The sequence below is a fragment of the Arctopsyche grandis genome, chromosome 2, assembly GCF_051622035.1.
Source record: "Arctopsyche grandis isolate Sample6627 chromosome 2, ASM5162203v2, whole genome shotgun sequence".
Taxonomy (NCBI): domain Eukaryota; kingdom Metazoa; phylum Arthropoda; class Insecta; order Trichoptera; family Hydropsychidae; genus Arctopsyche; species Arctopsyche grandis.
The window spans coordinates 24,413,583-24,440,727 of record NC_135356.1 but is presented as its reverse complement, the minus strand read 5'-3'; the positions used below and the strand labels follow the sequence as shown (position 1 = coordinate 24,440,727).

At 32.2% G+C, this 27,145-nt stretch overlaps 2 protein-coding genes across 3 annotated transcripts in view; both read left to right on the top strand.

The window, feature by feature from the left end:
* Nucleotides 1-27,145, top strand: part of LOC143922425 (dipeptidase 1-like) — a 254,552-nt gene that overhangs the window by 208,291 nt on the left and 19,116 nt on the right. The gene's annotated exons all lie outside the window — the stretch shown is intronic.
* On the top strand, nt 4,218-7,405 carry LOC143922473 (uncharacterized). Of its 2 annotated transcripts, none has more exons than XM_077445720.1 (2): nt 4,218-6,458; nt 6,548-7,405. In XM_077445720.1, the coding sequence occupies exon 1, from the start codon at nt 4,418-4,420 to the stop codon at nt 6,170-6,172; it is 1,755 nt and encodes a 584-aa protein (XP_077301846.1). In that variant the 5' UTR covers nt 4,218-4,417; the 3' UTR covers nt 6,173-6,458; nt 6,548-7,405. The 2 variants fall into 2 exon arrangements, with proteins under 2 accessions (XP_077301846.1, XP_077301847.1); XM_077445721.1 differs by having other exon boundaries at nt 4,218-6,490; nt 6,581-7,405.

The following is a 27,145-nucleotide window of genomic DNA, read 5'->3' as shown; positions in this document are numbered from 1 at the left end:
TTATTAAATGCTATTTCATCAGCGTATTATACAGAATATAGACACAATATACCGAAGGCTTCCACTATAAGGGTATTGTCTATAGGTAAATGTTTGGAAAGTGGTGGTTTATATGGATGTGTATGTTTATATGTTCACCGAAACGAAGAGAGAGCCATTTATAATCGAGCTGCCGAATACAGGTCAACTAGACAGATGACTGAACTAACATAACAACCCCTGTAGCAACGAAACACCCCCCAGGCTCTACATCTCTGCCCTTATCGATCCTATACGCTAAAATGTACTACATTTTCTTTCAAATCACCCAATAAATATGGTAATAAAACTGCCTCAAAACATTACAATGTGTTTGTTGAATTTTTATTACAATAAATTCCATTCGCATAATGCTTACACATTATGCCCCCTGTGTGTTTACTTTGCAGTGGTGCTTTCGAAAAACTTCTAGACAACCTTGAAATTGATTTATACGTTTACACGTACATACATTAACTATGTACGTACATATGTACATAGACTTACACACTTAATCTTTCTTTAGTTACGGTGACCATATTTTTTGGACATTTAAAAAATCGTTTTTTAATTTAAAAATGCTTTAAATGCAAGTCAAAACGGGACACCCCCCCCCCCCCAATAAAAAATCAGATCTTTGACTTTTCTATAGATATATTTTCAATCGAAGTGATAATATTTAGAATATTTATAATTGAGTTTTTTTCCCTTCTATTTTAATATATATAAATGAAAAGTGCTACAATTATAATGAAGAAACGAAAGAAAAGGAAAGACTTCACTGAGAAGATTAGTGAAAAAATCTAATAAGGTTTTTGGTGCTTTTTCTTCAGCAAAAAAAAAGCCTTAAAAGCTTCAAATAGCTTTAGAATGCGTTATATTGCAGGTAATAGTGATATGCGATAGCCACCTAGTTTTTGAATGTGAGAGGATATTTTTATATTCAATATTAACATTTGACTATGGATTCCATAACTAACTTTTGGTATCGCAATACTAGATTTTGAGTTAGAGAATATAAAATCCGAAAAGCCGCAAAAAATGCGCATATCTTTAATCGCTCATATATCATGAAACCAACAAAAATCCTTATCATATTCGAATTTAGTGGGTCAAACTAAGTAAATATTGATTAGTCTCCACTCTGGTAATTTTTGGTTTTTGCTGAATACAGGTTTGATACAATTTCAATAAAATAACGGTCATTCCGGAGTGGATATCATGCTCACACTGACCGTTGAATTCCCTCTCTATCTCGCATCTGTGAGGCACGTATACAAAGCACCTTCCACGAAAATAGTTATGTCGGTTGATATTGATCAATGTTTTTGTTTCGTTATGACATAATTCGAATCGTAGAGGCTTTGAAGAGGTATACATAAAATATGAAGACCCTGCATTTAGAATATTTGGATATATAAAATAAAGTCGCTATCCATCACAGTGCGGCAAGTGTTAATATACGATACAGTAAAGGCAATATTGAAATTCATAACAGTGTCTAGCATATTTAACAACTTTGACTTGGTCCACGTTTATAGATAAAGTTCGACCGATGTGTTGCCCACAGTTTCGTATTTATGGTCGCTGGACCAATGAGAACAGAGTGCGATATTAAACACTTGGCACTGTCTCGTACTTATGTACCTATTGCCACAGATGAATATTAAAACAATACTCCTCCCCACCATTGTTTGTGTTTACGACGCACATATCTTGCCAGCAGTGAACTAACAAACTACATACATATATACATATGTACATACATATGTATGTCTGAGAACTTAAGGTTTACTACTTTTTAAATTCCTACAGAAGTTTTTAAATAATATGTAATATAAACTATGAAAAAAAAGTCGATGACAGATAAAAGAAATAGACTTTCTGTGGATACTGTTGAAAGTATTCTAAAATTCATTGAAAACTATGATTTAAATTGTTGCCAAATGTATGATTATTTAATTACAAACAAAATACTCTTGCTAAAGGCTAAATCTGATGAAAAGTATAAAAAATATAGATTTTAGAAACTTATTTATTTAAAAAGATGTACATTTTTTTTATTCCTATTAATGTGTTCATGTGCACTTTACCGTAAAGTATTTACGTTGTATTTTTTTTTATGTGTTTTTTGTTACTAATTCTTCATTTGTATTTTTATTCCTATTAATGTGTTTATGTGTGTATTATATGTATTTTTTTTATTTAGCTGTATATGGTTGCTTTTGTTCCTATTAGTTGGTTTATAATATATTGTCAATTGTTTTTAAATTATTTTTTTTATGACTGCTTTTGTTCCTATTTAAGTAATTAATATAATTTAATTATTTAAAAATATTTGATCTGTTTTTTTTGGGGGGGGGGGGTGTCCCGGTTTGACTTGCATGAAATATGACAACCCTAACATAGACGGAAAAATAATATTTTATTCTAATAATAATATTGGCGATATCAATGAGCAAATCCATCAGTTCGCTCATTCGTTCGTACTTATTCAAAGTTGAAATAAAATTGCGCTTCAGAGCATACATGTACATATGTAATATTCATATAAAATTTCAGTTCGATACATTAAAAGATTTGATACAAATTAAAAAATGGACATACAATACATGTATGTACACTAAGCCAACGATATATTATATATGTACTTACAAATAGTTTGAAAGTGCTATTCGTCCATTTCTAGAAAGTTTGTGATCAAAATTAATTATGTACTTTTAATACCTAATACTGTTTATAAAAGGTAAATATTTAATATCGTTGTTAATATTCCGTCGGCGTAAAGCCGATGCTAATTGGAGCGAATTATTCTAATTATTCCCAAGTGGAGGACAAATCAAAAGCGGATCAAGTTCAGCTACAAAATTATACCTATATACTGTAAATTATGCGTATACAGTGTGGGCCATTAGTAGCGGGGGTAATTTGTTTCGTCTGCATCCATTCATCTATATTATCAAATTTATATATTTTCATTTAAAATAATATATATCCTTTTATCAATATATAAATGTATTTATCCCATGTGTCAGTTGGGTGCGTAGGATTTATTTCTAGCATATTCCAATTATAAACAAACTTGATGTCAAATTCAATTATTACTACTTCGTTTTATTAAATTAATATTTGAGTGCGTATTGCTGGAAACCAACCAGTTGTTACAGAGATTAGATGACACTACAGTTCGTGGCCCATTATATACGTACATTTAAAGTACATCAAACATTCACATATGTACATATATAGATGTATGTCTAGATTTACTCGGGAAAATTTCTAGCGTCAGCAAAACCGTTTTCGTTCAAGGTTATCGTCAGTTAATTCCTTACAAACAATCGATAACGTCTTAACGGTTCTAGTTTCATCGCTAGAATTCGCTATCATGTTACCGTTTTGTATGTGGGATGAGTATATAAATCAAAGTTTCGTATATGGTGCACTATTATGGAGTATGTCGTGAAATTTCCCTTTCGTTTAAGATACTATATTAAATTTTCAAAAAGAAACTTGGGAAAGTGATCGGAAAGTGTTGATGAAAACCCGCCAACTTGCAGAATTTTCTTAATGGAAAACACTCTCAGATGAGTGCTTTCTATTCTCTTTGGGTTTTTTTTTTCTTTTTTATGATTTTTTTATACGAATCGAGATTCAAATGCGACCACTGTACGACGAACCCAGTTTTATGTATATATACTCGTATCTACATACATATGTATGTATGTATGCATACATATTTAATTTCGAATTTCGTGAGGATTTTCTTTTTAATCCAATTATTTTCCAGAAAACGAAACCGAAAAGGAAAACGACACGCTCAGATTGTTTTCCAATTTTATTTTTACTTCAATTCCGATATATCGTATATCATACACTTTTTATTCATTACTAGTGTTGTGCCCGTTAATTTCGACGGGTGGCTTCGGAAAGGAATTGATACACGAATTAAAATAAATTTATGTTATATATATATATATATATATATATATATATATATATATATATATATATATATATATATATATATATATATATATATATATATATATATATATATATATATATATATATATATATATATATATATATATATGTAGGAATGATTTTTAAACGAGCCGTAATTGTGGTTGGTCAAACTGCAAGGGATAAAGTATGAGTGTGGTATGCATGGGAAAGACCGGATGCGTGTTGTTATGGTCACTTGTTGGAGAACAAGCCCGAAGCATGTGTTAATAAATACATAGTTCTGACTTAATCTGCGTTTCACTTGGAATCCTTCACATCCGGATCCTATATTTGGGGGCTTTGTCCGGGATGCCTGAAGACATTTCGAGTGACAGCCAGAAACGGTCAGACGACGACGCGAAGTTTTGACAGTTGAGGTTAGGACGCGCGCGCAATGACGAGATCGCGTACGAGCTTAAAGGCGAAGCCCGTGACGTCGGTGACGTCACGTCAGCGAACACGCCACACGACGATGATGATATCCACGACGACGCCAGTGGCAACGACGACGAGGGAGATACCACAGTTCAATTTCCGAGATCTGGAGGTTGGTTTCGGTCTGCCGAAATATAACGGCAGAAATAGCCCTATTGCAGTGTGGATTGAGCGCCTCGAAGAAAACGCGCAAATCCTCGGCTGGACGGAGACACAACAGTTGGTGTATGGGCGGATGCTGTGTGAAGGAACTGCCAAGGACTTCTTGGACTCGGAAACGGGCATCGTCACGTGGGCGATACTTAAGGAACGATTGACCAGAGAGTTTGGCCATCAGTTGAATAGTGCGGACGTGCACAGAGAACTGAGGTTAGAAAAAAAGGGAAAAGCGGAAGACATTTTAAGCTACATTTACAGGATGAAGGGGATTGCAGCCAAGTGTAGTTTTATTGAGGAAGAGGCGATTATCGCGTACATAATTGGTGGACTTGGGTTTGATAAGTATGAAAAAATGACGCTGAGCGGGGCCGGTACAATCCAGGAGCTGAAGACGCGAGTTACGCAGTGCGAGAAAATTAGAGAGGACGACGAACCCAGGGTGGCGGGGCCCGTAAGAAACCGAGAAAGAGAGAGACCACAATGTTACAATTGCGGAGGACGTGGACACTTATCAGCCGACTGCAGATTCAAGAAAAGAGGAACCCGCTGCTTCAATTGCAACGAGTTTGGGCACATATCAGCTCAATGTAACAGCACCAAAACAAAGACTGTCTTGACAATACAAGAAGAAATAAGAAAAGAAGTCAGTATCCCGGGTGCCGCCCTGTTGGGTAGCCCTATCACAGAATCCGTTCTTATGTGCATTGACGGCAGCAAAGTGAAATGTGTTAAAAAACCGTGTGTTTTGATGGAGGTTAACTTAGAACGGAGTCTGCCGAGGAGGAAAAAAGAGCAAGACATGAGGGATCGTAAGGAAGTGTGGCAACAGGCATGTAAAAGACCTTTGCAGCAACGGGCTTCACGAGAGATGTCTGCTCAAAGAGAACTCATTGTTTCCAATGATGAAGAGGACGATGCAAACATGGCTGATGGAGGTGTGAACCTGGCTGATGTAAGTGTGAACAGTGATGGTTTGCACAGAAAAAGACCTTTGCAGCAACGGGCTTCACGAGAGATGTCTGCTCAAAGAGAACTCATTGTTTCCAATGATGAAGAGGACGATGCGAACATGGCTGATGGAGGTGTGAACCTGGCTGATGGAAGTATGGACGGTGATGGATTGCAAAGAAGAAGACTTTGGGACTACGGAGACATACCGTTTTCAAATACAGATGAACCACCCGATGATCAATTTGGAAAAGGATCTAAGGATTATAGTCATTTGAAGAATTCTGAAGATGAGAATAAAGAAAAGGAAAAACATAAAGACAAAGAGAAAGATATGGCTAAATCACAAGAAGGATTAAGGGACCCAGTCAAAATTTCAACACCAAAAGACACTGTATTCACTTTCAAGCTCAGTCGTAGTCGGATTGATGTTAATTCAATGGAAAAGAAAATAGAACCATGGATTGAGAAAAGACTTACTGGATGTATCAGTGAGCTAGAACCAATATGTGTTGACTTCATTTATGGTAAATTACTAGCAGAATATCTGTGGGGTGACGGCAGATTCCTCGGACAGTCACAGAGAATCGCCGAGGGCATTGGATAGAATTTAAGTTGCACCGATGGAAGTGAAGTGTGCGTTTGTGAATTAGAGAATAAGTGAAATACCTGGAGGGTTTTTAGTTAAGCCTTACTTGTAATTTGATGATTGAAAAGTGTAATGTTTTATTGCTTATTCTAGTATTTTTTGGGAAGTGCTTGGTACATTGAATCATGTTTTAATGTGGTTACATGCTTAGAAGAATATAAGATAACTGTATTGAAATGTAATTCTAGTAATGTTTTAAAATGTGATTGTTTCTGGTGTAAAGATTTAACCTGTCATTGTAAAGGTATTGATTTTAATGTTTTATTGCTAATTCTAGTAATGTTATAAAATGTGATTGTTTCCGATGTAAAGATTTAACCTGTCATTGTAAAGGTATTGATTTTAATGTTTTATTGCTAATTCTAGTAATGTTTTAAAATGTGATTGTTTCCGATGTAAAAATTTAACTTGTCATTGTAAAGGTTGTGATACCTTTCTGTTTTGTATTGCTTGTAATAATTTTACATAGTAATTGTGATACCTTTCTGTTTTGTATTGCTTGAAATAATTTTAAATTGTAATTGTGATGATTTATGTGTAACTTTAATTGTGATGATTTATGTGTAACTTTAATTGTGATGATTTATGTGTAACTTTATTGAAGATTGAATTGTGTTGAAATGAAAAATTGATTTGTAGTGAAATGTGTAACGATTAATTTGTTATAATTGTAATTGTTATGTAAATTGTAAAATGATTGATGTATAAGTGTATTGAAATGTAGTTGTGATGATGATTGTAATTGTGATGTAAATTGTAATTGTGACAATTGAAAGCATGTTTAGAAGAATATAAGATGATTTTATGGAATGGAAGATGAAACATTGTTGAGGATGATAGAGGAAATGTTTTAAAAGAATGTGAGATGAAACATTGTTGAGGATGATAGAGGAAATGTTTTAAAAGAATGTAAGATGATATATTGTATAGAGTAGAAGATGAAATGTAAAAGAATGTGAGATGAAATGCTGTAAAAATATAAAAGACAGAATGTCATCCGAGGGCGAATGACAGTCAGGAATGACCGAAATGTAGGAATGATTTTTAAACGAGCCGTAATTGTGGTTGGTCAAACTGCAAGGGATAAAGTATGAGTGTGGTATGCATGGGAAAGACCGGATGCGTGTTGTTATGGTCACTTGTTGGAGAACAAGCCCGAAGCATGTGTTAATAAATACATAGTTCTGACTTAATCTGCGTTTCACTTGGAATCCTTCACATCCGGATCCTATATATATATATATATATATATATATATATATATATATATATATATATATATATATATATATATATATATATATATATATATATATATATATATATATATATATATATATATATATATATATATATATATATATATATATATATATATATATATATATATATATATTCCCATTCCAATATCACCCATTCCAACGCAAGTGCTCAATATCAGGAGCAAATGTCAGACGTTCAGGTCCTCATTTCCCCGCGACCCCACGTCTCTTCGACATTATCGGTCGTCACGCATACTCCTAGTATTCTAAAATTTGTTTTTTTCTTAAATCTCCATACTTGTCGATGCACTCGCACATACATACAAACATACCAACATTCAAACATACAAACTTACATACATACATCCCGTCCGTTTTTATATATGTATATGTATTTTTTTTATATATGTATATAATTTGAAATAGTCACATTTAATACTGAAAATAAACAAATTCCGGACTACCTAATCCACAATACGCTATTTTTAATGTAATATTACGCAATAATATGCCTGTTTTGTACTTAATTGATGGCAAAATTTTGTCGATTTACTAGTATACCGGTATACTGGTTTTGCGATCCCTAGTGATTATTGCCTATTTTATTTATTACTTTTCTTGTTAGTATTTGTAATATTATACTATATTTATGAGCTTTTTTTAGTTTCACATTACCCCTTAAAAATTTTCGATCTGATTTTGTGCCACTTCCACTCTTCAGGTAGCTTTGACATCGAAAATTTGAAAGTCTTAAATATAAATGGCTAGCCATCGAAATACGTATTTCTTTCTACATCGCCTACACAATCTAAAAACTAAACAGCTAAACAGTTACAACATTAACTTTTATCACTATCATTTACTTTCATCTCAAATAATCTTAATATTACAAGCTTTTATACTCCCTCACATACGCTTTCAATTCACTAATAGATTAAATAAAGTAATATATTGGTGATATTCGTGGCACTATTGAAGTATTTTGGTCAAATCATAATTTCTGCAAATAAGCAGTACCAACTACGTACATATGTATATGAAAAAAAACCTTTTAATTTGTCATTATTATATTTGTTTTTTTTTTTTGCATTCACTATATCATGAGTAACGGATATGAAGTAATCGCACCTCGTTATATTTGGGTTTTGGATTTCCGTGTTTCATTTGTTGCATCACGTTTTTCGCAACATGCTGAAAACTTTCCTTTGTGAATTGATCAAGGTATTCTCACCTTCCACATACATACATATATTTAATAGGTGAGCTTTTGAACCGAAGTTTTCCCGGAAAATTTTCCAACAATCAGCCGTCTCCCTTTCCATACATTGTTCCGGCGCATTGTTGTTTTCAAACAGAGAAAACACCCCCTTCATCCCTACTATGAATAAAATATGCATTGAAATAACGGTAATAATATGCAATTTTCCAAAATGTTTATTTCGCGTGTATGCGCGAGAGAGCTTTTCATTGGGTTTTATTATTTTTTATTTTTTGCGATCGCTTTAATTGCGCTTCCGCGCGATATGCTGCCACCGTTAAAAGGTAGAGTGATGTCATCGTTAAATTTACGGTGTCACCATATTACGGTTTGCAGATGACACCATAAAATGAGCGTCAAGGGAGGTAGTGGGAGTGGGGTGGACGTGTCAAAAATATATGTATGCAAAAAAAAACCATTATATAGATAAATAATGCACGCGAAATTCACACGCTCGTTCGAAAAATGAGATTTACGTGCTATGAATGCTTATTTAATTTGAAGTTCAATGCAAAAATAGTTTGAATTACTATTTTTTCATTTAAACATATGTATTACAAATAAACCAATTTTTAATAAATATTATTTTTTTTGGGAATACATCTCTATACATAGTAGGTACATACATATGTATGTAATGATACGGGAAAACTATTTTTGACGATTCATATTAATTTGGTCACAATTTCATTTATTTCTTGTTCGGTATATTCTTCAACTTTTGATAGACAATTTTACTAGGGGAAAATTTAATTTTCAAGTATTTGTTTAACAAAATGCGTTCTTTATAAAATAAATGCGCATTTATCGTAGGTATTTCAAAAAAATCGTGAGAATTTAAATATATATATATATATATATATATATATATATATATATATATATATATATATATATATATATATATATATATATATATACAATATATTATATCATTTAAAAATTTAAATGTACAATTTAAAAATATGTTCTAATATATTAAAGAAAAAAGCAACAATAGAAAAAAATATCATAAGTATATAAAACAAAAGAACACATAAAAAGTTATGTTTCTTTAATACAATATGTATATACATATTTATGTATGTGTACACTTATAAAAATAAAATAATAAATAAGACTAAAAAAACCTTTAATAAATAAATAACAAATATAAAAAAGAAAAACAAAAATTATCATTTGAAAAACAAAAAATACATTATTTTAATTAGGTCAGCATTTTAATATCTAACTATACTTTAATTATAATTTAATAAGTTACTTTAATAACAGAAAGGTATAAAGCAATCAAAAATGAATGAAATGCGCATTTACGTTATAATGACCAAGCATCTTATTTTTCAATTATAATTTCGTTTTTTTAACTGCGCACTTTTTAATTGTAAAATGATCGGAATGTTATTTTTTATTTCATACTACAAATAAAATATTGCCGAATGTAACATTTTTTATTAATTGAAATATATTTATTTAATGCCCAATTTATTTAATTCCAATGCGCAAATGATTTGTTTTAAGGAACAAAGTTATATTTTCAAATTTACCGTTAAATTTTTCCCATTTTATTATTATTATACGGTCTATTCAGTTTACTGTTATTAAGTTTTATGAGTTTGTTTTTAAGTATGTTTGTATAATGTTTGAAAATGTAAGTATAAGTATAATACAACCAAATAAAGCTGTTACCTTTCAGTTATTAATATAATATTAGGTACATATATCTTATTAAATATCATTCAAACGAAAATCTGTGTTATGGTAGATGTGTAAATGGTATATGTATGTACTATTTAAGATATAGCAAGAGAGCACGCTCTTGATGGTTTATATTTCATTACTGTGATGTTTCTCTGTAATTTATAAAGTTACAGGCTTTCAACGGCCTAATTTCCATACACGCCTATTTCACAAGGTGTGGTTACCATATATATGCATAATACAAAAATACATATATACGGGAACTTATATCCAAGCTTTTAAAACACTTACATATATTTTTCATTTATTAAAATCCAATACTTATTATGATTGTTAGGTTTTATTATTAAAACATACCTAACGACTTCACTTATATATTTCTGGATTAGAAATATCCGATGGAATGGTTTTCAATTTTGAAAATTGACATTGACGAAATTGAGGGAATAGTTTAAAACTTCACAAATTTTCCGGAAAATTTGACGAGTCACCGATAAAATCTATTTTCTCCTATTTCAGTTCAATTGATTTGTCGAGCATTAAATATTTGGCGAGTATTTGATTTATTTTGCCTGTCGGAAAAATCTCACATTAATACTTGTATATATTTAGGAAGATTATGCCTTTGTTTTTACAACATTAAAACAAACTAATGACAGAAAAAAGCAATGTAAATTTTCCAAACATTCTTCCAAAATGATTGAAGAAATTTAAGATCGTATTTTTATTTTTTCTATTTTATAACATTTTTTCCATTTAAAGTTTTACCCCTGAGAGACACCCATGCTATTAAACTTGTACATATGTACATATTTAAATATTTATAAATTATAAATATGAAATTATGGGTTTTCCTTGAGTGACAACAATGGCGACACCCATGCTCTTAAACTTGTACATATATAAATTTATTTTTATAAATGAAATCAGATAAATCGGAAAACTTTGATAGGAAATAATATCTAAATCTAACCAGCAGCATTGTAGAAATACTATCAATCGAAGTCAACATAGAGCTTGAACCCGGGAACTTCTCGGTGGTTGGCATTAACACAACCATCAAGCTATTATTTCATCCAAATCACTTTTTTATTTTAATTTTTATTATGTATAATATGAGCCGCTATATTTGAAAGTGACGGAAGTCCAATTTTCAGTTACATAAAGGCTATTTCTGTTTGACTTAATTCACAAATTGTTATCACTTATTTTAATTCGATTTGTCCAGAATCTCGGAAAATCGGAATAAACGTATTGTAGTCCATCAGTATTTTTAAATATTGTTAAACGCAAGACATGATAATGTTTTGCGAAATATTTCTCGAAATTAATAAAAATGGACTTTTGCCACTTTCATTTACATTGAAAACCTCCCTCATCAAACCCATGCATTCAATGCTTTCAATAGAGTGTGATTCGTGTACATATTTTCCAATATTCAAGAGGTGAGAATTGAAACATTTAAAACCATGCAGCTAGAAATGTGTTTGTACTTTTTGGTGGTTAAAAAAATCGATACCAATGATGCTTCGCATCCAATAAACGAGCAATTTGAACGGCAAAAAGAAAACAAACAGAGCAGTTTACAATGATTTTGCTTTGTTTGAACAGTTTCCCTTAATGGTATATTAATTCCCTCCGAAGCCACCGTTCCGGTAGATTCGAAATTACGTCGGGGGTGAGTAGGACACGTATTCCGACACCCCTGTATAATATAATATAACGAAAGCACATCTCTACACGTCTCGTATTATAAAGTACGTTTTTAATTATACCACCGGGACTTGTGACTGTTCGCGACAGATTGATTTCCACGTAATTAAATTTTGAAATGTACGTTATTTTTCGCAAAGTGAATGGAGATTTTGGGGGGGGGGATGTTTGCAGACACCCTTTACAACCGGTGGGAGGGGAGGGGGTAGGGGGTTGTCTCGTCGGAGGGTGGGATTGTGGGTGGTCGGGTGGTGTCGTTATAAATTACAGCTCCGGTGACACTTATTCCCTGGATATGGCGACCCGCCCATCCCTCGGTTTGGAAATCGGCGTGTATGCTCCCTTCTAATTGATGGTGTTAATAAGATAAAATTAATGCGAGTTTTGTTGCCCTCGACCCCGTGCGTGTATAGCGGGTAGGAGTGGAAGGGGAGGATGCTCTGGGGGTGGTGGGTGGTGGGACCATTGTGCGAGAGCGTGTGTTGCTACGACATAGACATTAACGCAATATACGTTGGTAAGTGTGACTAATCGATACTCTAAATTATGTTTAATGTGTGATAAAAATAATATCGTAACTTTCCCGTTGTCCCTAAGCGTGGAACTATGTTTGTATGTATGTACATACGTAGAACTACATACATATATCGAATAGAATTATTTAGAATTTATTGCCGAAATTAAAATTGAAAGTTATTTCAACGGGTGGTTTCGGAAAGGAATTGATACATAAATTAAAATAAATTTACATGTTTTATATAAATATAATGTACGGTAATTTATAGGCACGCGCATGTATTAATAGTAAAATGTTGAGTGCGCGCATTATATCCAACCCGTTCACCCGTTAGAAATGATGAATGAATGTGTGTGTGTCTTCGTGGATGTGTGTATGATGTCACCCGTCTGACGCTGACGCTGATGTCACCCGTTCCAAGTCAGATGCTCAATATCAGGAGAACATGTCAGACACTCCACAACCCCCCCCCCCCCCCCACACAATTACTCAGTACGATCGCTCGTCACGCCACATCCCTATAGCAGATGATTAAAATGCACCCATTGATCAGTCTGTATCGTCGTTGCTCTAATTGGTCAAACGTTTTAGCCCACGTGGACCACTTTACGCTGATTGGTTGTGCGCCTCGTTTGCGTGTATTGATTTAATTAAATATCTCTAGGCGTCATATATACTCCTGGCATTCTAAAATTAAGTGATATATTAAATATTTATGTATATGATATTTTCCACCTCGGTGAGCGAAGGTTATCGGATATTATCTATTTAGCTGGTAGCCTGTAGTTTTCATAATTGAACGTGATGTATGAGTGGAATTGTGGAATCTCGCAGGGATGTACATATTGTATTTGTACGCCGTCGATCGTTGTCGATCGATGACGCATTCACACCGTTATTAGCTCTTCCATAAATAATATTTAATTAAAGTACCTAAACGGTCTTAAAAACTGTCAACAAAGTTTGTTCCTGTTGTGCTATTTTTAATTCGTACTTATAAAATATACTCAATATACTCATAATAATTACAAAAAATATCAATTCAAGTTTCAAGTGGGTAGTCCATACATTCTCGTTCGCAGAGTGAATTTCATAGACTGTCAACCTTTAGTTCAATTCAATTTGGCAATCATGCAGTGTTGTGCATCTTGTGAAACGCAATTTTCTAATGGTGTTCAATGTGGTAATTGTAAAAGGTATTACGATTTTAATTGTGCCAACATTACTGAAGGCGGCTACAATAGATTGGGAGCTATTAAAAGGGCTACATGGAAGTGTCCACGATGCCGTAATCCACAAAGTTCTCAGTCTTTGACCGAGTCACCTTCGCCGTCATTGGGTACACTACTTAAGGAGATCCTTGATATCAAACGTAACATATCATGCCTGCCGTCGCTTGCAGAAGACATAAAAACGATAAAAACTGATATTAGCGACCTCAAAGCAACATGTGAATTTAACAGTTCAAAGATTATTGAGGCTGAAAATAGGATAAGTGCAGTAGAGGATAAAGTGAAAGACATTGAGTCACTTCAGAATATTGTTGATGTATTACAAAATAAAATCGCAAGCAATGAACAGAGATTAAGGCTCAACAATGTGGAAATAAAAGGAATCCCTTGTAAAAATAATGAAAACGTCTTTAATATTTTTGACTCGATCTCCAAAACTGTAAATTGTAATATTCCAAAATCAGAAATTAATTATATCACAAGAGTTCCCACCCACACTTCGGATAAACTACTTGTAGTGAGCTTCGTCAATAGATATATTAAAGAAAACTTTGTTGCGACTACCCGTAAACACAAGAATCTCACGGTTAACGATATTGGTGTTGGTGTTGATAATACCAAAATCTACATAAATGATCAATTAACCATTGCCAATAAACAACTTTTGACCAAAACAAAATCCTATGCTAAAGATAAGGGGTTTCAATACGTCTGGGTAAGAAATTCAAACATACTTTTAAGAAAAAACTCCACTTCAAAGATTCTGCACATAAAGACTTTGGACGATTTAAAAAAGATTCTATAAATATTTTTTCAATGAATAAGCAATCAATTATAATTTTTTCTTTATATTTTTCTTACCTTCTCTTTTATGTGATAATTATATTTACCGATTCTGTTATTCTCTTCTCTATATTTTATATTTACATTTCTTACTTTATTTTTTACTGTATTTTCCACCATATTTTTTACTATATTTTCACTTTTATTAATAATAATTATTTTAATATAAATATTATTATCAAAGAATATACACTAACTAATTCCATATTTTATTTTACTAATACTTATTTCAATTCAATTACTATCATCAATAATTATTATTTGATAATTAATTCTATATCTTCATTTATAATTACATATACTTGTACATGCAATTACATTTTTTACTATAATTTCACTTCTATTATTAATTATTATCTTAATATTAATATTATTATTAAAGAATACAAACTAATTAATTCCATATTTCACTTTATTAATATATATTCAAATTCATTTACAATGATTATTATTTGAACAATAATTCTATATCTTTATTTATAATTACTAATGCATGTTCATTTATATACATATGTCTATGTTTATCTACGCGTGTAAGCTTATACATCTATCTTTATGCACTCTATCAATTCTACCTATATATTATGGTTTTTATTTTCATTATTAATTATTGGTTATTTCTTATGTTTCTAAACGCACTTTATTTTCAATTCTATCGTCAATTGTCATCTAAATCATTGTTTATTATTATATTATGAACAAATACTTGCCAAACAACTATATAATTCACTTTATTTATTTTATTATAATTCAATTGGTATCACGAGTGATGGTTTGCTCGGTAATTCCGTATCACTTCTATGGATGCAAGTTTATGTATATTTATATACATATACACATAACTACTGATATTTATGCTTATGGATATCTACACGTCTATCACTACGTACTCATTAATTGCCAATTCTATTTAAGTTTTACAATTTATCCGATTTTTATTACATTGCTATATTTTATCCTGTGTACTTTCCATGTTCCTTATTTCCATATGCTTTATCTTCCTACTCTATTGATCCGTTTCATATTTTTGTATGTATGCATATGGACATGTGTATTTTCGTGTATAATTGTATATATGTGTATATGTGTTTATATGCATTTGTATACACATATATGTATGTGTACCTTTTTTTTTATTATTTTTCTGAGACTACTTAATGGATTCTATTAATTTATATTATCAAAATGTACGTGGTCTCCATACAAAAACTGATATTTTTTTACGAAATATAAACATGTCCAATTATGATATTATTTTGCTTACTGAAACTTGGTTGATGGACACTATAAGTGATGAGGAACTCTTTGATGAAAGATATATAGTATGGCGAAGAGATCGTAATTATGTTAGATTAAACCAAAAACGTGGTGGTGGTTGCCTTGTAGCTACTAAGCGTGAACTTGGAGTTGTTTCACGTCCAGAATGGTACTCTTCTGTGGAGGATATGTGAATATCTCTCACTTTACGCAACATCACTAATGATCGCAACCTTCTCAAATTTCATGTATGTGTATTGTATTTATGTTCTGAGAACATAGGTAATTTAATACTCAACTTACTAATTTTCTTGAAAACATGTCTACTATTTCAACAAACTACCCGGATGATAGATTTTTAATCGTGGGAGATTTCAATCTAAGTAATATCCAATGGTCCCAGGATATCTCCAGAGGAGGACTTATGCCTATCAATTCATTAAGAAGCACCGAAATGACTCTTATTGATGCATTACATTTTTGTAACTTTAAACAATATAATGGAGTACTTAACTTATTCGGCCGTATTCTTGATCTAGTTTTATCAAATGAACATTTGGTAGTACATAGATGCCTGTTTAGATCCTCTCGTTCCTGAGGATCCTTATCATAAATCTCTTTTAATTACTGCTGATCTAACTATTTATCGATCACTTAGATCTAAACCTTATACTAGATTCCTTTTTGATCTTGGTAACTATAACGAGATTCAAAATGAATTAAACTCTGTTTCTTGGTCTTATTTACATACTGTTTCTCTTGATGATGCTGTAAATTCATTTTATAATCTTATATATAATTTAAGGGATAAATATATCCCACAGAAACATGTTCAAAGTAGAAAATTTCCCGCTTGGTATACTGCACCCCTAAAAAAAATCCTGAAGGAAAAGTACAAATTTTTTAAGAAATTCAAAAATTATAACAACTTGGCTGACCATCATACCTTTGTACTATTACGCAATCGGGCAAAAACTTTAGAGAAAGAATGTTTCAAAAATTATATGACTAAAGTAGAAAACGACATTTCCTTGAACCCCAAAGCATTCTGGTCCTACATTAAATCAAGGAACAAAAACAACGTCCTACCTCATATTCTGTATCATGGTGACATTACTGCTGGTACGGGGGTGGACATTTGTAATTTGTTTTCTTCCTTCTTTTACTCGACGTTCCTTAAACCTGTCTCTAATCAATCGACTTCCTCTTATCCCTTACCAACCAACGTCTGTTCTGTCACAACTTCCTCTGAAATTGGATCAATTGAAATTCGAAGTGAAAAAGTATTAAATATTTTGAAATCAACTGATATTCATAAATCAGCAGGCCCAGATTTAATTTCTCCAATTTTTATCTCAAAATGTGCTGAAAGCCTAACTTTGCCACTAACCATTATCTATAAAAGATCTATTAGTGAGGGCCTTGTACCTTGTATCTGGAAATCAGCATTCATATCTCCTGTACATAAGAAAGGAAAAAAAAATGAAATTTCCAATTACAGGCCTATATCAAAGCTATGTATATTTGCTAAGATACTAGAAAAAATAGTGTACGACCAACTTTTTCCAGCTATCTCGCAATCTCTTAGTATGCAACAACATGGTTTTCAGAAAGGACGCTCAGTTACAACAAATTTACTACTATTTAATGATTTCGTTACTAATACCATGAACGATCGGTCTCAGGTTGATACTATATATACAGATTATAGTAAGGCATTTGACAGGATTGATCACGATATTCTCCTTGAAAAACTTTTACAGATCGGTATTCATGGTGATCACAGGCTGTCTTATTAAATGGATTTATATCGAGATGGATGAATATTCCTTCTGGTGTTCCGCAAGGCTCCCTCTTAGGACCTCTATTATTCAATATCTTCATCTTCGCTTGTAGCTCGAGCGTCGAAGGCCCTCGGGTTCGTCATCCGGTCCTCCAAATACTTTACTTCTATTAAATCATACAAAATACTATATTGAGCATACGTAAGAAGTATTGTTGAGTTTGCATCCCAAGTTTGGAACCCAGAGTACTCTGGTGCAAGAGACAGATTGGAGCGCATTCAGAAGAGATTCTTGAGGTACGTCAGTAGCCGTTTTGGATTATCCTATACTTCCTATGAAGATGCTTGTACATAGGTGTCAGCATCTACTTCCACTTGTCAAAAGAAGGGAGATAGCTGATATCTTAACAATTTTGAACATCCTTAACGGCTCGATCGACTGTCCTCAATTATTGAGCAGACTATCATTGCGTGTGCCAAATAGAATGACTAGATGTAATGAGCTCCTTTACATACCTAATACTTTTTCTAATTATGGAAGAAGCTCATTCATCTGGCGTGCTAGCTCCACCGTCAACACACTAATTTTAACAATTTCTATGTTTGACTTATTTAATATTAATGCTATACAAGCTAAAGTGATTATTGCAAATTTGTTTTTCGATGATTAATTTTATTGAAAATTTACGATTGTGATTATGAATTTTTATTTTGATGTATTTATTTTGTCTTTTTGTTTTTTGTTATATATTATATTATTTTTATTATTTCATAATTTTTATCATATTATTATTCTTATTATTTTGATATTTTTATTATACTGTTATTTCTATTTTTTTTCTTTTTGTTTTCTCTAACTATCTTACTCTATTATCATTTTTGTTTCTTATTTTAAATGTTTGAGCTTTTCTTTTTTTTACCTATATGTGAAAATTGTTAATGGTTTACTTAACATAATTATGTTTTTTTACTATCAATCTATGTAACTTAATAAACTGTAAATTTTCCAAATAAATAAATAAATTTGTATCTGGCTCTTATACCTATATATTGGTGCTGGCTATAAGTGCAAAACATTCCCTACTTTGTATTTTATTATTTGATATTTTTACTTTATCTGCCATTCTTATAATGCTATTGTTTTTTTTATTATTATGTAAACATGTATTCTTTGTCTGTGTTTATATATAGGTATATATTTTAATTTTTCTCATATCTCTGTATTTTTTTGACCATTGTGGCGTATTAGGGACTCCTGCAATACCTGAATGGAACATATTTTATTTTTCTATATTTATGATTCATTTTTAAGTGACCTGTTCAAAAACATCCGATTTTCACGTCTACTTCCTAATCAAGTGAAATGAAAAGCATGTAATTTGTATCTACATACATACATATATACAATATATTTTTCTTAGTGTTAAAAACGAGTTTAGTATATACTCGTTCGATATGTTCGTAGGGCGAAATCCAACTGGAGGTCCTTTTGAAGATAACGTCAAAGTCGAAGTAGGAACTGTAGGTGAAAGGGCGTCACGAAAAACCGGAAGTGCCGGTCTCGGACCCTTATCGGGGACGCCTCAGGGAGTCTTGGGAGCTGAGGTCCAAATGCGAGGACAAAAACCCCCTCCCACCCTCTTTTAGGGCCTCAAGTTTGTTTGATATGCGAGCAGCCGCCGGTTATCGAAGGCCTCCCGGCGACAGCGGAGCACAAATGGGCCGAAAAATGCGTAAATTATTGCCAGGATGGATGCGTAAGAGATTTCAAACACTAAACCTATTTAAAAAACTATCTTTCGATTGAAGAAACTAAGGGGAAGCTTTTTTCGAACGATTTTCCCCTTTTAAACGAAAGCAAATAGCCCGCCGAAGCACTAGATCAAATGATATCTACATATATAAACAAATTCGTTTTTTTAACGGAAAATATGCGTAATATATAATCTAAATATTTCTATAGAAATATACAATATCAATACTAAAAAGCAAATAATTTATACCGTCAATTTGTTGTCATGCAATGTACTCTTTATGTCACTATTATCAACACATTCCATGTTAAGCCATATTCTAAATTTATCAACATGTTTAATTTAAAAAATTAGATATCAACAGTGATAAACCTTTAAGGTGAAAACATACTGAAAGAAACCGCAGGGGACATATTCGTGGCTTCCAATAGGGTTTGCAATACCGGTATACCGGTTAACTGGAAAAGCAACAAAATTTCACCATTGGTAAATGCCATGGAATACTTACTATTTCATCGTGAATTAAATGCATATTATTGCGTAATTTTACATTAAAAAATGATGCAAATAGTCTATTGTGGATTATTAGGTTGTCCGGAATTTGTTTATTTTCAGTATTAAATGTTTGAAATTTGTAATTTTAAATTGAAATTTGAAATTGATAAATACTAACCAAATCGTAAAAAATGCGATCTGACGGTTGTTTCAATTATAATCTAAACTTTCAAATGGTTTAAAAGGCTTTCAAAACCTTAAACAACTAAATATGATGGGTTAAAAATAAAATTTATTTATTATTACGAATTTACTTTAAAGCATTTATTTATATGACATTATTCACCTGAGATTTATTTTTAATTATTTACTACTCAATCTATGTAGGTTAACGTTTTTAGGAAAAGCAACCACATACAGTTAACTAACCACTTGTTTTTCTTTTACCGGTAAATACCGGTATACCGGTAGTAAGAAAAGTAGTTTACCGGCTTATTAAATTTCACGGTAAATTGCAATCACAAGCTTCCAGTCAAGAAAGAGCGTTCCTAGTTAATTGTTAATTCGTATGATATTATTATTTCGACAAGTTTATCTTAAATTTCTTCAAATTTGGGATTCACCGTTATCGATCACTGTCAAGCCTATATCAATACAAGGACAAAATGTCAATCAATAAAACACTCCAAGAGGTGAATTTTTAAATCCGGCGGAATTTTTAAATGCAAACCATTTTTTATATTTGTTTACAAGATTTTTTTACCATAATCTGTTAATAATACTATGTTTATCTTTCATCAAAGGTCTTAAAAATCATATTAAATCTACCAATACTTAAACCGATGAGGACTTTATGATAAACGTTGATTTCCTCTAAAAATTTTACGGCCTATTTATACTTCGTTTTAGCACAGCACTACATTTTTATGCGGTCATAACAGATTTAATACTAAAAAATAAAATGATTACAACGGTAGATTTGCTGCGAATTTGATTAAATAATAATTGTATTAATTAGTTTTGATTTAAATAGATATGCCTTCAGTGCTATAGCTAAGATTACTTTTACATTTTCACTGTGAATAATACATTTCTTACTAGTTAATGATCCATACAAACTGGGGCTTCGAGATTGAACAAACATTTGCACGATATATTATTCCATACATCAAAATATTGAACGTGACCAGAAAATTATATTACTTGTACGATACGATAACTTGATTTTTTATCTCGCTATATTAATAAAATAATAGTTTTATAAGGTCGACCATTAAAAGCATTACAATTTTCCGATTATTTAATTAAAATTAAAGACACATCCAAATTTTCATGGTGATCGACTTTTTTATAGTACTTAGAAACTGAAAATATCCATTTCAAAAGGCAAATTATCGTTGCATAGCTGCAGAAACAAAATAATTTTAATATTTTCGTAATAATATGTCAGTCTTCATTGTAATATGTAATGTAATTTAAATTTCCAATTTCCATTGAAAAAATCATTGCGTTGGTTTTTGCTAGTTTTTGAACATTATTTTCATTCATCTAATATATTATTTCGCAAGAGACTTTGTATGTATGTAAGTTTTGGTTCGTAGAATCCGTAAAGTTCAATTTGATAAAAAAACAAATGAATATTCAAATAAACTTAAATACAATAAAACTATTCAAATAAATTTAATAAAATGTTTACTATTAGATTAGCCATAGTTTATATTACAAATACAGAGCGAAGCTGGGTAAAATCACTAGTATTACAATAAATTTCAAATTTTATAAAGCTCCTTAAAGTCAGTTCTTATTTCAGGAAATTACTCTCGAAACCTAATAAAAACATATGTATATGTACATATGCACATTCATACTTTGCTCAATCACCTTACTTCAATGTGAATCAACAAATCTTTAATATGTGTCTCAAATTCTTCCAAAATAATTTTAAATTTTCTTCGAAGAGCTTTCGATCAAAAGCTGCTTCGCAAGGAACAGAAAATTTCAATATAGCGTGTATCAATATTTCATACTTCAATATCAGAATCAATATCGCGTGTTATTTTTTAATTATGAGATATAAATACGTACACATGTAAATCTTGCTATGTTTAATTAGGCCGAAGACAAAAATGAATATTTTCATTTTCCAACAATCGATCACTGGAAATGGTTTGCCGTTAAAAAAGTGGTTAAAAAGCTTCCCATAATAATATATATATATATATATATATATATATATATATATATATATATATATATATATATATATATATACACATATATATATATATAATAATGGACGCGATTTTTTTATGTATTTATGAATGTATGTGTGTTTGTATGTTTGTGCAAGTGCATCGACAAGTATGGAGATTTCAAAAAACGAATTTTTGTATACATTATGTATAGAGATGTAGCGTCTCGACTAGGGATTGCAAAAATACTGAAATTTTCGATACTGGTATAATTGAAATATAAAAAGAACGATACCGGTATGACTAGTACTTTCGATATTATTTTAATATTAATTAATTTTTAGTAAAACAAAGACATTGTTTCCGATATTCCGGGCACCGCTTGCATATTTCAACATGTTTATTGAAAAATACGACAAACCCAAACACTCAAATACAGGATATTCGGATCCAAAATGTAAAGTAGGTACGTCCCAGGTATAAAGGATTATTATGTTTCGTAGAAACTGGTTTTTTTTTGTGTGATGTAGAAAATAGCCCCAAAACTCTAATTTTTTGTCCAAAAAGCACGGTCCCACGCCTATCTCTTGTTATCAGACACCCAATCATCGCAAATGCAAACAAAGAGTCAACCATCACCTGGGGAATTTGTTGTTGTAACACAAATTATTTTATTTCCATACACTAACTGAAAAATAGTCCCCGTCATGTCATCATCGTATATGTACATATATATCGTACTGGAGTGGAGAGTGGAGACCTGAGCGTTTGACATGTGCTCCTGATATTGAGCACCTGACATTCTCATTCGAAAGCTTTCTAATTTTGGGTTATCTGGTAATTTAGTGCGTTTTTTCACAGATTATTTAAAGAACAGAAAGCAGTATGTTTCTTGCGGTATTCATTCGGAAGAATATTACGCTTCATCTGGTGTACCACAAGGGTTCAACCTTGAAGATTTTTAGAACGATCGGTTGTCACTCCGACTGTGTGGGATTGCAGGATGACTTAGAATTACTATCTGAATGGTATTTAAATAATAATCTACCATTCAGCTTGACTAAATGCCATGTTATTTCCTTCTCAAGGTCTCTTTCCCCTATTGAGTTTGCTTATAGCCCTCGGAACTATCAGTTAACGGGAACTGGCTCAACTCTTGGCATACTGTTAGGAGTGACTTCAAATTTTCTAAATGTACTGTAGGGCTACCAAAATGCTTGGATTTGTTTTGCGCAATGCTCACTACTACCAAGATCCAAATATAAAGATGTTACTTTATTGTTCGCTTGTCCGGAGCATATTAGAATTTGGGTCTGTAATTTGGAATCCCACTGAAATTAAATTCTCTCTCTTGACGTCTGCTTTCAATAACTCATCTCTTGTAAAGGTTATCCGGTTCCTTAATGTGATAGGTGAAAATTTGGACCTGTTTGATTTTCATGTTGATGAACTAGTCAGTTTCATGAGACTCAACACGAGTCTATTTGAATGAGATGAATGATTGCCAATTTGTATTGTTCTTTTCTTTTTTTTTTTGTAAAACCTGTCAGGTCACATTGGTCATTAAATTGTTATTATTATTATTTATCCATTTATATAATGTATTAATTATAATAATAAATCAAATATAAAATATATATGAAATATAAAATAAAGCAATGTACAAGGTTCAAAATCTACTGATAGATATCCGATATAATTACATATGTACATATCTGCGTCCTCCGAGAGTACGTACTTCCGTTATTCTCATAATAACTTCCTCCCAACAGATATTATTCGAAATTTAATACAGACTCACATTTACGTTTATGTACATTTCTTTTATATTATGGATATATACAAACATAATTGCCTTGCGTAAACTTCACCTGAAAAATTCAGTCTCCGTTTTATACAATAAATACATACATACATACATATGCCAAAGATAATTGAATTTTTCTCCATCTTTCTCCCGATAAAAATAACCCGAGGCTTGTTTATCTACATTCGCATGTTCGTGTACCCAGTGTTTTATTTCAATTTGGAAACCGATCGATTCCACCGATCCAATCAAACACGAGGAGGGGGGGGGGATGTGGGAGAGGGCGCGTAAATTATTCACGAACCGAACATAAGATTAAATAAAACAAGAATTAAATAAATTGGTACGGCAAAGTGGGGGACGGCGGGGGGTGGCGGGGGGAGTGGGACGTGCTTATTCGGGATTTGTAGCTGCCGAATAAAAATAACAAATTAAAAACAGCCGAACGAGCGCATAAAACATCGGATCTATAAAACAAGGCATCGTTCTGATTAAATCCGATTGTGAACAAAAGCGAGAGGACCGTCAACGTTCCGTGGCTGTAGCGACGTTGTAATTAAAACATAAATATTTTTCAACAATGCCCTTTGCCGTGAATAACGACCCTGCCGCCCGATGGTCGAATCTCGCAGTTTGTTATCGGTGCCCAATTATTTAGATACATCCATTTTATTTATTTTATTTTTATTTTTATTTTACACTAGCTGAACCCGGCATGCGTTGCAACGCCACAATAACGCATGAAATTCACGTTCCCGTTCTCTATCTCGTTCCCGTTCCCGTTCCCGTTCTCATTTGTTGGAAAAACGCAGGTATCGAACACGTTGGTCGCTACGCGAAAACATGTGAAATTATAGTTTTCCAATGACACCCATTCCAGTTTTTCCCGTTACCGTTCCCGTTTTTTCCCGTTTTTTTTTCACAGTAATCTTTCCGGACATGCATACTACAAATCCTGAAAGTTCCATCGTAATCGATTCAGTGGTTTAGGAACCTATTCGAGACACACACACACAGACATTCATTTTTATATATGTATATGTATATATGTATGTATGTAGACTAGCTGAACCCCGACATGCGTTGCAATGCCATAATAACGTATGCAATTCCCGTTCCCGTTCCCATTTGTCGGAAAAACGCAGGTAGCGAACACATTTGAAATTATTGCGTTGCAATGACACTCATTCCTGTTTTACCCGTTTCCGTTCCCGTTTTTGCCCGTTTTTTTTTCACAGTAATCTTCCCGGACATGCACACAACAAATCGTGAAAATTTCATCGTAATCGGTTCAGTGGTTTAGCAGCCTATTCGAGACACACACACACACACAGACATTCATTTTTATATATATATATATATAGATAAATATATACATACACATATACACCAAGATGGCTTAGCAGGTAAACCCCAATGCGTCTTCCTGGCCAATAACAAACATCGATATACAATTTTTAGAATAATTTTTAACAAAGCACCATAGAGACATCTATGGGTAATTTTACTTAGATTTTTGGAGAAAATCGTCAAATTTTGAGATGCTGAGAAACTCGACATTTGCGAGACATTTATTGACACATTTGCAACATTTTTCATATGAATCAACGAAATTCGAGATGCCAAAAACTCGAAAATTGCGAGAAATGGATAAAGGTTGCCAATTTGTAGGAACCGTTATAAACGGTTTCTATATAAACCGTTATCTAATATATAATTTGAGACTTTGTATATATGTAACATTGGTTGGTTGATTCGTAAACAACATATTCGATTTAATTGATTTTTTTTTTATTCATAGGCGATTCAATATTTTTGTGAAGATTTTTGGAAAAAATTTTATTTTATTAAAATTATTTTTATTTTTTCAAAAATAAGCTTATTTTTTTCATATTTTATAACTCAATAAGGTGTATACAAAGAATATTTTCCATTTTTATTCCGATATAAAAAAGATTTTTTGAAAATTTTTCAATTTGACCAATCTTTGCCTGCCCCCCCCCCCCCTGAAATGACGTCCCTGATTGTTTTCTACCGAAAGTAAAGCCGCTTTTATGCCGCATTCTCTTATGATACATTATATTTACCTAGGACAAGGGTTAAAACGAGATATACAATGTAATTTATGGATCTATTTTGCTTTTGCGATTTTTCTTGTACCTAAATTTGTTTATTTCCATTTTTGAAAATTTTATTTATTTTTTACCCTTGATTTTAAGCGTGATGGAAAGAAGAAAATTTTGTTATATGGGGGGGGGGGACAACTTTTTTCAACCAGGGTGGGCCCCCATTGACTACTGGCATGCACTGATTTCAATCCCAGTAAAAGTAAAATTCATTTTTGACATAATTTGAAATTAAAGCTCATTATATTATTGTTCTTTTACAATATGTGCGAAATTTATATGGATTAAATGTGAGCCGTAATGTCGTACGCAGACTGCTCTCGTTTTATGGCGCTTTTCGGTACTAATCTTAGTGCTTCTTGTTATTATCATTTGAGGTCTTACCATACAATGATTCCTAGCTCCAATCGATCTTTACCGTTCAAACTTGTTCACTAGTGCGTAAATTTTTGGTGCTGATAGGGTACTTCTAATGAACGAGACTTACACCTTGTACAATTTAATACTACATAATATATATGTATATATACCGGTCTCCGTGACGAGCCAGAATGTTAAATTACAGAAAACACAAATATCGGAAGGCAAAGATCGAAAATCGAAAGATCTTAAGTCGAAAGATCAAAAAAAAGGGTGCATGGTAAACGGTACATACTCACTTAATTTGCGCGAGCAGGGTACAACAGGAACAAGAGGAACAGGCTTTTCCTCCCGTATTCTGCGCGCGCACATTAATACGGAAAGAAAAGCCTGTTCCTCTTGTTCCTGTAGTATCCTGGTCGAGCAAATTAAGTGAGTATGTACGTGACTATGTACCGTTTACCATGCACCCTTTTTTTTTGATCTTTCGACTTAAGATCTTTCGATTTTCGATCTTTGCCTTCCGATATTTGTGTTTTCTGTAATTTAACATTCTGGCTCGTCACGTAGACCCGTATATATACATATATGGTTTTTGGCAAGTTGATCGCATTCCAACGGTGCTATTTTTTAA

Bases quoted from the DNA above. Each gene is read 5' to 3' on its own strand.
- LOC143922473 (XM_077445720.1), top strand. From the start codon at position 4,418: ATGACGAGATCGCGTACGAGCTTAAAGGCGAAGCCCGTGACGTCGGTG.